The sequence below is a fragment of the Etheostoma cragini genome, chromosome 8 (assembly GCF_013103735.1).
Source record: "Etheostoma cragini isolate CJK2018 chromosome 8, CSU_Ecrag_1.0, whole genome shotgun sequence".
NCBI lineage: Eukaryota > Metazoa > Chordata > Actinopteri > Perciformes > Percidae > Etheostoma > Etheostoma cragini.
Genome location: NC_048414.1, coordinates 29,551,054 through 29,564,089, shown reverse-complemented (window position 1 = coordinate 29,564,089; position 13,036 = coordinate 29,551,054). Strand labels below are relative to the sequence as shown.

Below are 13,036 nucleotides of genomic sequence, written 5' to 3'. Positions count from 1 at the left end.
ACACTACTCTCTGACACCACCAATGTGTAGCACGCACCTAGGTGATGCACGGCAGCCTTATGACGCCAGATGCTCACCACACATCAGCTTGGTAGAGAGGGAGGGGAACATATTTTTAGTGGTGCGGAAAACCTTAGTACCTGGGGAAAACCCACGCAGAAGGGCCCAGGACAACCAGGGTTTGAACCAGTACCTTCTTGCTGTGAAGCCAGTGCTAAGCATTGGGCCAGTGTGTTGCATTTAAGTTGTGTAAATGAAATAGCAATACTACCTTATCCTAATTACATTACACAAGCCAATTACTAACTTGTTCAAAAGCAGTAAGGCGGCATCTGTGTCTGCCTTCTGTCCCTTTTCTTTTTTTAAGCGCTCTCCAACTGGGAAAAGCCACATTAATGGATGTACGTGCTTGTCTTCGCCGTCAGTAACTTTCTTTTTTAGATTTTAGTCCTTCTGCTGAACATGTGGGTTTTCTTAGCAGTACAATCACTGACTTAAACATTTCCTGGGTTCTTCCTCAGGTTTTCAGCCATGCCTTCATCTGTTATGGCAGTCCTCTCCAAAGCTGAACGCTGCTCTTGTCCTTTCTCAGTGGTGACCTAAAATGCATCACTCAATGCTGGGCGGGAATGTAGCCTGTCTCCACCATTTTGTAAACTTAGCCATACTGGGGAAATACAGGGAGAGTCTTGTGGAGCTGATAGTCTTCTTTAGCTTCGTAGCAACTCATTTGGCATTGGCTAGAATGCAACAGATGTTCATTAATGTAAAATAGTTGCACACTTCAGCTTTAAACCACAATCTAAAATGCAAAAACACAGTTGGAGACATGAAAGCAAAGCTTGGTGTTGTACCTAAGCTTTTAAGTGGGATTTCAAATGTTCAAAACACTTGAATGGAGCATTTGAGTCCAAAGGGTTTATGTGTGACTGACATTGCTTTGGTTTGATGATCATCCCCCTAGCCTCGTCAGAACTTTGGGGTGGTGGAGCTGGATGGTCTGATCTACGTTCTTGGAGGAGAAAACAAAGAAACGGAGCTGATCACCGTTGAAGTGTTTGACCCTCACCTCAGTACCTGGAGAATGCAGACCAGTATGACTATGATCCGCAAGGTAGTAACACACATACTATGTCACACTGACTGGATAGTAGAACATCTAACACAGTTAATGAATGGGATACAATATTGTCAAAGACGTCAAGACTGTTGAATTCATGGACAATACCCAGCATTGTGCAGCTCTTTGTATTGACCTTTCAGAGGTACCTGATACAGTGGACCACAAAATGCTTTGGGCTTTATTAATTACCTTAAGTCATAGACGAAAAGTAAGGTCTCTAAAAATAGAGTTTTGAAAGGTAGTGACACTGAGGTGATCACGAAGGATAGCACTAAGATTGACTATTTAGTGTGAAAGGCAGTCTCAAGTTTACAGAGAAAGTAGAGAAAGTCAGATAATTAATACAGAGAAAGTCAGATAATTAATATAGAGAAAGTCAGAGATTGTCAGATAATTAATGCAGAGAAAGTCAGATAACTAATACAGAGAAAGTCAGATAATTAATATAGAGAAAGTCAGATAACTAATACAGAGAAAGTCAGATAATTAATATAGAGAAAGTCAGATAACTAATACAGAGAAAGTCAGATAATACCAGAGAATGTCACTCCTATTTTGTTTTTAACTGTCTATTCATGTGTTTTATCGGTTTTTGATGCTTATGATTTTTAACTGTTTGTACTTGTGTTTTATCTGTTTAACTGATTTTATGTAAAGCACTTTGAATTGCCCTGTTGCTGAAATGTGCTCTACAAATAAAGCTGCCTTGCCTTACAGACAGAACTCAGTGTGTGCAGGCGGAGGGCAGCATTGTCTTGGGGTCACTGCTGTTCATCTCTATATCAATAACATTGATCATAACATGTTCATTTATATGCTAATAACACTGTACTGTATTGCTCAGCACCCACTTCAGCTTTTAACCCGCTTTAACAGAATCTTTAGGATTTAAAACTTATTTTAAATCCAGAAAAAAAAATAAAGTTCTGCTTTTTTTTAAATTGATTTCTTTTTATTAGATGATATAAGATATGATACAGCTTTGCAACATACTTTAAAAACTAAACAAAGTCAGAATAACACAATAAAGCCCTGGGGCTTATTTTCATTGTAATCCTCTTGGGGGGGGGGGGGGGGGGGGGGGGGGGGGGGGGGGGGGGGGGGGCAGATCAAGCATCAATCATCACATCCATACATATCTTAAATAAATCCATGAAGATAATACAATACATAATAAAAAGTCATACTAAGATTGGCATCTAAGCCATTTTTTTTGCGCCTGCTTAAAACCTCCTAAACTTCTAACCATCTTCAGATTCCCTGGCAACCTGTTCCACAGGCTTGATGGTATACAAGAAGGACACCTTACGCAAATTACTCTTAACTCTAGGATATACAACATCAGTAGAGCTGTTCCTGGTGGAGTATCGGTGGACAACTCTCACTCTCTTAAAATAATTGATTTTAATATTTGGGGAAAACCCCATACACAATCCTATGTACCATGCACAGGTAAATCTGAGAGACTTGATTTTCTTCTTTTAACCACCAACTAGTCTCAAAATGAGAAGTGTCAAAATGAGATCTCATGGGGAGGTTCAGAATAAGCCTTATAACTGTATTTTGAGCAGCCTGAAGCCTGTTTCAGGTGCTTTAAGACACCCTTGTATCATGAGCAGCATGCATAGTCAAAATAAGGCTTCAATTGGAGCACTTGCCAGAATTAACATCACTTTCTTGTCCAGAAGCCTTGAGGTTCTGGCCAAAAAACATACTCTTTGATGTACCTTTTGCACTTGGCCCACTCCAGACAAGTGGCAGTCCAGCACACACCCAAGGTAAATAACTGAGTTCTTTACATTAATCACGTTATCTCTAACCAAGACCTTAAAACCAGGGGATCTTTTCAGTTTTATCTTGGTCCCAAACAGTATGGCTACCATTTTTCCTAAGTGAAGTGATAGCCTATTTTCTGTCATCCACCTGCTGACATTCAATAGTTCTAAACTGAGAGTTCTTTCACTCTTCTTTCACACTATTTTCTTATCTTCATGAGAAATCAATAACGCTAAGTCAGCTGCATATAAAACAAAGTTCACATGGACATACAGACAGAAAAAGTGGACCCAAGACACTTCCTTAACACACCTGCTTCCTATCCTTCAGATAAGAACTCACCCATCTGACTGCTGAGTCATTAAAACCAAAGGCTTTTAATTTGCGTACGCTGTATACCATGGATCTCTGAGGTTCATAACTGGTATGACCGCTCTCGCTCATCATTGTGAACTGTATAAACATGTTGGAAGGTGTTCTTTTCCAACAGAGAGACATAACTGTTAAATCTTCATATACCAGGCTATTTTAGTTCTCCTTCCATCCTACCTTCTGACCTATATCAGTGTAAATAGTACCAGGCCTTACAAACTTGGACCCCATTATGTTTTCCTTCTGTCTGCTCCAAAGGTTAGAACTGAGCTGGGGAAAAGGCGTTCAAGTTTGTTGCTCTCTCTACATTGAACAAGTTGTAGAAATCCATGAAACCTACTGAGCTGGTTTCATTGGTTGCTTTTAAGAGGATGATGGTTGACTTGGAGGCAGCCACGCCTGGCTGTAGATTTTTTGCCTGACATGTTTAGGATTGTGGTTGACTTTGAGGGATTCGCTGTTTCAGTAATGTTTTTGTCTAATGAAAAGTCGATTTTTAATCTAAATGAGTCTCTCCCTGGTTAAATAAAGAAATATATACATCACCTTAAATCAGTATCCCAATTAATTAATTGGAGCAGGTCTGTAAGGTAGGAAGGAGCCTGGTTATGGAGGGCTTTGTAGGTAAGGAGGAGGACTTTAAACTAGAAACGTGTTTGGAAACAGGGACCCAGTGGAGGTTCTGAAGGATGGGAGTGATGTGATCACGGGAACGGGTGTATGTGAGAAGACGGGCAACAAAGTTTGGGATGTATTGGAGTTTATTTAAGGCTTTAGCAGATGAACCATAAAGGATGCTGTTGCAGTAGTCAATTCTGGAAGTGATGAAGGTGTGAATCAAAGTTTCAGCAGGTCCTGAGTTTATTGATTCCAACGGGAGAAGTGAACCTGAACAAAGATTATGAACGATTCCTTCACCCCGTAGTCACCAAAGAAAATATTGGACCCATTCCTCACAAACCACATATCTCTGGAACGTTCTGACACCAAAATGTAACGTTTCAGAAGAGAATGAACTAAGTTTGAGACCTATTTCTGTCTCAGGACCAAACAACACAGAGAAGCTCAACTAATGTTTGTGGATTCTCTTACAAACTAATTTTTCCTTAATGACCTTTAGCTGTGGAAATATCTGTTAGCAAAAGAAAATATTAATAAATTATTCAAATATAACTCTTCATCCTACCACATGACATTCGCTACACTTTCAAACAGGGATTTAACAGACAGGAAGTGTGTACCATTTTATACCATTTAGTAATAGAGGATCTTTGGCCCCACACACTGTGTTGAGCTTTCCCAGTGAGGCCGCACTACTCTGCTGTTTGTGACAGTCCTTAGCCTCTCCCGGGCAGCAGTACCACTCTCTGCCTGAACTGTTCCTAATGTGCCAGCGAGCGTTGTTTCATCAAAAGGTGACATGCAGCATTTGAGAGACCACCAAATGAAAGCTGGAGTACTGTGCTGGCCGGGCGTGTATGCGTGATCCGAATCAGTGTTGGAAGAAGTACTCAGATAATTTAATAAAGTAAAATCAGCTATACATTGGCAACATCTAGCTCAGCAGATAGAACGTGTGCCCTATGTACGTTGAGTCCTTTGCAGCTCAGGTTTGAATCCGACGTGCAGCCCTTTGCTGCGTGTCATCCCCCCCCCCCATATTATCTAAAATTAGAAAAGCCCCCTGTAGCAGCTCTGCTGCTGCAGACCTCTGTTTACACAGGACACCACACACTCAGAAAGGAATGTTTTACACAGTCCTTTATTTTGCCGACTTCACATAGACTGAGCGTATTGTGTCAAACAGATCTCCCAGAGTTGATTTGCTCCCACCCGGCCCAAGGCTCTCAGTCGCAAATGTCCAAACTCCCCCTGTTCAGTCTCGCTCACCACGACAGTCCTTTTCTTTCAGTGTCTACACTTGTCAGTGTTGGCAAAATCCCACTGATCTGGCTCGCTACCGCTTTTAAAAGGGAGAGCATGAGTAGACAACTCGCCACAGGTGTAACAATCAGTCCCTCCCTGCCTGCTCACCTGAGCCCCCACCTCCTCCCCACACTCTTTCTCTCTCCCCACACCTCCACACAGCCCCAAAAAAAAGCAATTCAACATTGGAAAAATACTGTTGTTGGTGTAAAAGTGCGTTCCATTTGCACTTGGAAGTCGGACTTCCCAACTTGGAAATCCAACCTCCAAGTACCCTGACCTCAAAATCCAACATGGCTTCTCTGTGCATCAACAGCAGGGAAAGCGTTATTCAGACACAGTTATTAGCACTTCTGCCTTATTTGTGTCTTACTAAATCAGTTGTAAACCCAGTCTTGTCCAACGTCTGTGAACATGTCGCTATGCTGTTTGCATGCACAAATAACGTGTTGTTATCAACTGGTATTGCTAACAATGGCTAACCTGGCTTGAGCTAATCCCACTGTGAATTCTTGTTAAATGTAACAGTTAACTCGGGTGTGACTCTATACACAAACACACACACACACATATATATATATATATATATATATAGCTCATATATATATATATATATATATATATATATAAGTCCTATATTCAACATCGTACACAGATTATTTGCATCAAAATATACTAGAAGATCTAAAAGTAATTATTATACAGAAATGCCCATTTTCAGAATCATGTATTATATTACAACAGTAAAGTGATTAACAAATCAATGCATCACTAACTATAATTCAGTAACTGGTTAAGGTGGGGCTACTTTTTTTACCTGGGACTTCTCTCACCCTTCATTTCCTATAACTTTTAAAATAAAGGAAAAAGATTCAGGCAAAATCATTTTGTTGCTGATTAATTGTCTGTCCAACAGTCGTTTCAGTGTTAAAAAAAACCTTTTCTCTCAACCCAAATAAAAGAGGACCTAGAAGACCTGAGACATTTAGTAGATCACCAACATAAAAATGGACTTTTCCTGCCTCCTTGTTGCCTATGTTGTCGGGTGTCTTACACCAGACAGTCTAACACGCACACCTAAAATGACCAAGGAGAATGGGCCCATGGCCATAACCACCCTTGGACTAAGGCTGAGCCAATAATCATTTTAAATCAGTCAGCCCTACCTTGGACCAAGTGATTAATTGTCCTGTCCCCGCATGCTGTGACTGTTACAATTGTGTCTGTTTTCTCCTTCAGGTCGGCTGCTATGCCTCCATGAATAACAAGATCTATGCTATAGGTGGTGGCTCCTACGGGAAGCTGTTTGACTCTGTTGAATGCTATGACCCCAAAACCCTGCAGTGGACAGGTCTCTGTCCTCTGAAAGAGAGAAGGTAAACACAAACTATCATTGCATTAGCTGTTGTTGTCTGAGCAGGACAAAAGTGAAAGTTAAAAGTTGATCAGCTGACACACAAGTCAGTTTAATATCGGTTTTCTTCTTCTCATGTTACTGTCTTGGTATCTTCTCTTTTCTGTCCATTGAAGAAATTGCACAACAGGAATGAGTCATTGTTGCTCTCTTAGAACTTTAGTTTTAGTTTCCGTTTCACTCAGATGACACCATATTATCATACTGAAATCATGGCACTCATATCAAAATGTTATTTAGGATGATGAAGGAACCACAACTGAGGGTGTTGTTGAATCACACCATGGCATGTACACTTGCAAGTCAAAGCAGAACCTGTGATCCTCAAATGTGAAGAAACGTCTTTTGGTTTACATTTCTCTTGATTGAAAGTACCATTTTTGTATGAGAGAAATGGGTTGACATCAAGCCAATACATACACTAAACCCTCAACGAGGTAAGTGACATCATGCACTGGAGAGTTACCTGTTGTGTTCACACAGCTCTCAACCCAAATGTTAACTTCTTTATTGCTATGGTTCTATAACTTAAGCATTGCTGTCAAAGTCAGATCAGTTTAGCGTTTTTCTTGGTTTGGAAAGAATTAATTTATCTAACCTTGACCTATGACTCTTTTGTATTGCCATGTTTTTCCTGGATTAGCCATGGTGGCGTGAAACCGTTTGATCATAACTAACCCCATCCTGGATCATTTCAATACTGGCCTGTCTTTGCTTCAAAATAGAAGACAATGACAATTTACACCGCGGTGTCTCTGTGAGCAGCGTTGCAAAGCAGGATTACTTTATGGCGTTATGATTTTAGTTTTTTTTGATAAAGTGTCTTAATTTGCAGGAATTGAAAAATCTTCTTTTTTAGCCAGTTGAAGACATTCCTGTGATGTTATTTTATCCATCTGGCTCACCATTTCTGGTAAAAAGTCTGACCTTTGGTAGTCATGCATTGCCAGGCCTTCCTCTACAGCGCTGCGGAGGATGGTCTGTCAGTCCACACAGCATTACGGGAAGGAAGGAAAACGTGCTCTGGTTTATTGGCATTTTTCAAACCCTAAACCTGCACAGGACGGTTGGGATCGGTTTAAAGAAATCCAAACAAAGCAGAGTGTTTTCCCTCCATACCAGAATAACGAATGCAGTGTAGTCAGACCATGCTCCAGCGCTGGGGAGATAAGTGTGGCAATGCAAGCCTATCCATAACAATTGTTTTTCCGTTATTTTCTTGGTCAGGTTTGGGTCGGTGGCGTGTGGCGTCGGCCAGGAGCTCTATGTGTTCGGGGGAGTTAGAAGCAAGGAGCAAGATAACCCCGAGCAAAGACAGATGATGACCTGCCAGTCTGAGTTCTACCATGACGACATGAGGAGGTCAGTAAGGAAATACTGCTTCAGAAGGATGCAGACAGGAAAGCTACTCCTAAATAGCAGCTAATTTTTTTTAGAGCAAAATACAGATCTTGAAATTTAACATCAACTAAGCCCTAAATTCTGTTTTTTCAAGCCAAGTATCGCGAAAGAATGAAATGTGTTTTGTCTGTGGAAGAATCTGAAAGAGACTCAATACCACAAAAGAGGATTGGCTGCAATGTGAGTCGCATTTTTGGTCTCATTTGCAGGAGTAATACAGTGAAATTTTGTTTGGGTTAGCAAAGGAAAGAAGAAAAAAAACATTAGAGGTAGTGTTGCCTTGATGTAGGAAAATTCAGACCTGTTTAAAATAATGTAAGACCTAGAACACAATACTTAAGTGAATGTAGGATTTTTAAGGCCTAAAATTTAGATATTGAACTATATATTGATTTTGAAATTTTAGACTTTTTAAGAGTCCGTGGAAACCCTGCAAATACCTGGTGTATCTTGTTGTCAAATGAAAACAAAATGTACGAATATCCTTGTCCTACATTTTTTTCTAATCTGAAAATCAAGAAATTAATCAGGAAAATTGTCAGTGAAATAACAGAAGTTTGTTGTTGTTTTGTTTTGTAATTTGTTTTTGATAGCCATATCTGTTGTGGTGCAGGTGGATGTTCCTGGATGACCAGTCCTTGTGTATCCAGACCAGCTCCTCCTTTGTTTACGGTGCGGTGCCCATCGGAGCCAGCATCTATGTCGTGGGAGACCTAGACACAGGTCAGTAAGAAGAAAAACAGGTAAAAGTACAACAGAGGGTTACATTAACGTCGACATTTGAACGTCTAAGGCTGGTGTTTCTTGTGCGTACAGGAACAAGCTTCGACTACATTCGGGAGTTTCGCCGCAGCACTGGGACGTGGCAACGCACCAAGCCTATGTTACCCACCGACCTCTCCAAAACGGCCTGCTCCGCCCTGCGCATCGCCAACTGTCGACTGTTCCGCCTTCAGTGGAGCCAGGGCATGTTCCGAATCCGAGTGTGACTTCAGGACGCCAGCCAGTGGCCCGCTGTCACCGTCCTCCTCTTTATTGCACACTGGTACTTTCTACCTGCTGTAGGTCTGGGTTTAGGGATTAGGGGAACACTAAGGTATTATAGTTGCTAGATATTGAGGATTGTAACTCTATGTTTAGGGGTTTATACTCCACTTAGACTTGACAGGACAAAAGTTCATTCAAACACGTTTTTAACACTATATGTTTTTATGTCATTTTTTATAAACTTCAATATTATTTTCTTTTTAACATGGGGTTTGATTGCTTTTTGCTTTTTATTCAAATAGACATTCCTCATTTGGGATGTTTACTGGGGATCAGTTGCTTGGTGAGGGATTTAAACTGTAAACAAGACTTAAATATAATATATAATATATTAAATTAAATTAACAAACACATTATTAGATGAGGGATTATGGTTGAGATTTTAAATGCACTGCCGTGCGGTTTGCATGTCTGGTGGTGTATCGTTCATCTTCCTGACGACACAATCCTTTGTCACAGCTGCAGTGGAGGGTAAGGGTTTGAAATCTCTTAGACTGCGTCAGTCCCCTAGAATCAGACCGCAATGGAGCCTTCTGCACAATAACAAGGATCCTGTGCATCCTGGCAGTCTATGTCACACCATACAGTATTGACTTCCGTACTTGTCAGGCTGTACAAATTATAGTGCTGTAAAGTAAATAGAAAAGAAATGTGCAAGCAGCCAAACGTTGCCAACTCCATCTGTGACGCTTTCTAGTTTAGAAATGCAGCAAAACAAAAAATGTGGCCAAAGCTATATCTGTTTACATCCAAATGACAAGCCCTCTAGGGCCCGTAGGAATGATGTCTGTTTGGGGGGTGGTACCGTGAGGTTTTCATAGAGCCATAAAAGGAGGAGGTGTCGGGGATGGACGGGTCATCTAAAAATCTGACTTGAGCAGCACGGGAGACTGCTAAGCCACCTACACATGATACGCGCTTTGCTTAGAGCGCAGAGCAAAGCGTCATCAAGGATGGCATGAAGCTACTTCCTGTTGCTGAGAAACAACATTCTGTTGTCTCATTGGTTGTGCTTTCAAAAGGTCAGCAGCATCTAGGTCAAAGTTTAAAATAACTATTTCAACTTTAAGCACAACGCAAAGCGGCAACTCTGAGCGGTGCGTGACGCCAGGGGTAGTGAGCGCCTAGTTGTGGGGTCTTGATTTGAGGCTGATGATTAAGTCCTGATCACCCGGTCAGGGTTGTATTTGCCCCTTGTATTGTCCCTTACATATTGAATTGTTGCCGAGCCACAAAACCACCTTAAAGTGCCCATTTTGTGAAATAATTACTTTTCCTGGGATATTTTTTTTGTGTGTGTCTCTGGTGCTTCCACACTCATACACACTTGGAAAAACCCATTCACGGTGTTCTGAGCGAGATCCGGTTTCTGAATGTCCTCTGATCCGGTTACTGAATGTCCTCAGCCTTCAGTGAGCTGTTCCGCATCTGCACGGCTTTCTACGTCACTAGAGACGAGGAGGCTAACCGTAGCATGCTAGCTTCTCAATGGCTAAACACTGCTTCAACAGCCACTAGTTGACCAGAATCTCCAAAAGAACTACTTCCTGTCCCTGTTGTGCAGTTATTCCACAAGTTGCCCTGGTCTAGAAGAAGTCTCCCATCTAATCATGCCTTGGACTGACCAAAGATCTTACCAAGCTACTGAGCATTTGCAGTTCACAACAAAGATAGGATAGAAGGGAGATGTCTCACTCTGGAGCTAAAACCAGTGAGATGTCTCACTCTGGAGCTAAAACCAGTGAGATGTCTCACTCTGGAGCTAAAACCAGTGAGATGTCTCACTCTGGAGCTAAAACCAGTGAGATGTCTCACTCTTGAGATAAAACCAGTGACTTGTCTCCCCCTGGAGCTAAAACTAGTGAGATGTCTCACTCTGGAGCTAAAAACAGTGAGATGTCTCACTCTGGAGTTAAAACCAGTGACTTGTCTCACTCTGGAGCTAAAACTAGTGGGATGTCTCACTCTGGAGCTAAAAACAGCAAGATGTCTCACTCTGGAGCTAAAAACAGTGACTTGTCTCACTCTGGAGCTAAAACTAGTGGGATGTCTCGCTATGGAGCTAAAACTAGTGAGATGTCTCACTCTGGAGCTAAAACTGGTGCGATGTCTCACTCTAGAGCTAAAACAAATGAGGTGTATCACTCTGTAGCTAAAGCAGAGACCTAAACACTCAGGGTGAAAACAGGATCTGCGGCAATATGCAGTACAACAGAAATATAATGATTTTAGAAAATGAAACCATGGAAACCTATTCTGGTACAACCTCAGAATACAATTATGAACTTGAAGTTGAGCAGAATATGGGACCTTTGACAAAGTAGTCATGTTAACCCAAACCAATATCTTTCAGACCATCAAATAAATACAAATTTAAAAAAAAAAGGGTGTTGGACAAACCACGTCCTGCTGATAGTGGCGTCAAATCAGAAACCGTCTACATGCGTTGTTCTGGATCAATCACAAACAAATTATATAATGCTAATGTGGAGGACTGTCTTTGTTCACCAGAGCATTAAATCGGCCAACAATGTTTCCCCCCATTCCTCTCACAATTGTCAGTTTTGTCCTGGGAAGCCCCAAATCACACAGTGTGATCTTGCTTTGCCAGACCTTCCTCCACAGTGCTGCGGAAGAGGGTCTGACAAATCCACACAGCTTTCTGGGATGGAGGGAAAAATTGCTCTGGTTTATTGGCATTTCTTTAAACTACTCACAAGCCACGGTGCCACTGCTGAACAGTCTCAGGAAGGAAGTTGTTTTGTGTACGATCAGAAGTAGTTTTAGTCGTCAACAGAAAACTCCGATTGGACAGATAGACTAGCTAGCTGTCTGGATTTACCCTGCAGAGACCTGAGGACCAGGTAACCATAGTCCTCAGATTGGACAGATAGTCTAGCTAGCTGTCTGGATTTACCCTGCAGAGATCTGAGGACCAGGTAACCATAGTCCTCAGATTGGACAGATAGTCTAGCTAGCTGTCTGGATTTACCCTGCAGAGATCAGAGGACCTCTGGTCATCTGACCCAGATAAGTTAAATATGGACAGTGTAAAAAAGCAGTGACTGAAGTGGTAGATGGCCAAAAAATGGATACATCAAATAGTAAATTCCAGACGTCATTGCACAGGTGACAGGTTTTGTATGCAAAGAATGGATGAGGGTCTGAGGGGATTTTCCTTTTTCAAATCATGAGTCCCCGAGACCGTGAAATACAATAACAACACCTGCATCATCTCTTTCACTGCGAACACTTCCACATTTTAACACTAACTGCTACACTAAATGCTTTACTTGATAGTTGTTTTCTTTTCTTTTTTTTTTGTTGACCAAGCTGTCTGGGGCCTAGCCGGTCCAGAAATAGACATTGCTGCGAGTGACACTCTTGAGTCGCTGGATGTGTTGCTGCTTTCGTGACCCTTGACCTGGCTTTCCAGTCAGGACAGTTTTGGCATCTCTTGACCCCATTTGTTCTGTGTGAGTTCCAGCTGTTGCTGTCTGTCCTCAGCTCAGTGACAGCACATAGAAAGTAGACACACACTCACAGGGTGTTGGTCGAACCCCACGTCTCATAGGAACAGAAAGACCGTACACCTCACGCACTTCCCACCACGACACTTCCAGGGTTAATCTGAGCTCTGACCAATACAACAAAAATCCAGAAACTAGAATGTAAAGCAATTCATCACAAAAATTTGATGAACAAATGCTGTATATTTGTGTGTTCTTGTGTGAAAGATGTGAGAAATCCGTGTACTACCACCTCTATAATAATTATATAAGCAAATGGTTTTGTTGTTGTGTTGTATCCAAAGCTAAACACGGGCATTACAACTCTCAAAGTGAGAGAAGGCCGATCGTTTTGCATTAAAACCTAATATCTCCTGCTACCTTTCTCCTTCTCATTCCCCCTGCTCTGGAGTGCCCCCCTCTCATTCCCCCTCCTCTGGTGTTTCCCCCTCTCATTCCCCCTGCTCT

At 41.7% G+C, this 13,036-nt stretch overlaps 1 protein-coding gene across 2 annotated transcripts in view; it reads left to right on the top strand.

Moving 5' to 3' along the window:
• gan (gigaxonin) overlaps positions 1 to 13,036 on the top strand; it is a 322,832-nt gene that overhangs the window by 7,698 nt on the left and 302,098 nt on the right. The window contains exons 9-13 of one of the 2 annotated variants that reach the window (XR_004657566.1): positions 965 to 1,114; positions 6,437 to 6,573; positions 7,839 to 7,973; positions 8,626 to 8,735; positions 8,829 to 10,175. Coding sequence is in view for 1 of the 2 variants with exons in the window: in XM_034878669.1 (XP_034734560.1) it covers positions 965 to 1,114; positions 6,437 to 6,573; positions 7,839 to 7,973; positions 8,626 to 8,735; positions 8,829 to 9,001 (705 nt within the window). In the remaining variant the exon portion in view is untranslated. Of the gene's footprint in view, positions 1 to 964; positions 1,115 to 6,436; positions 6,574 to 7,838; positions 7,974 to 8,625; positions 8,736 to 8,828; positions 10,409 to 13,036 lie in introns of those variants that run through there. The other variant, XM_034878669.1, reaches the window with a different exon arrangement.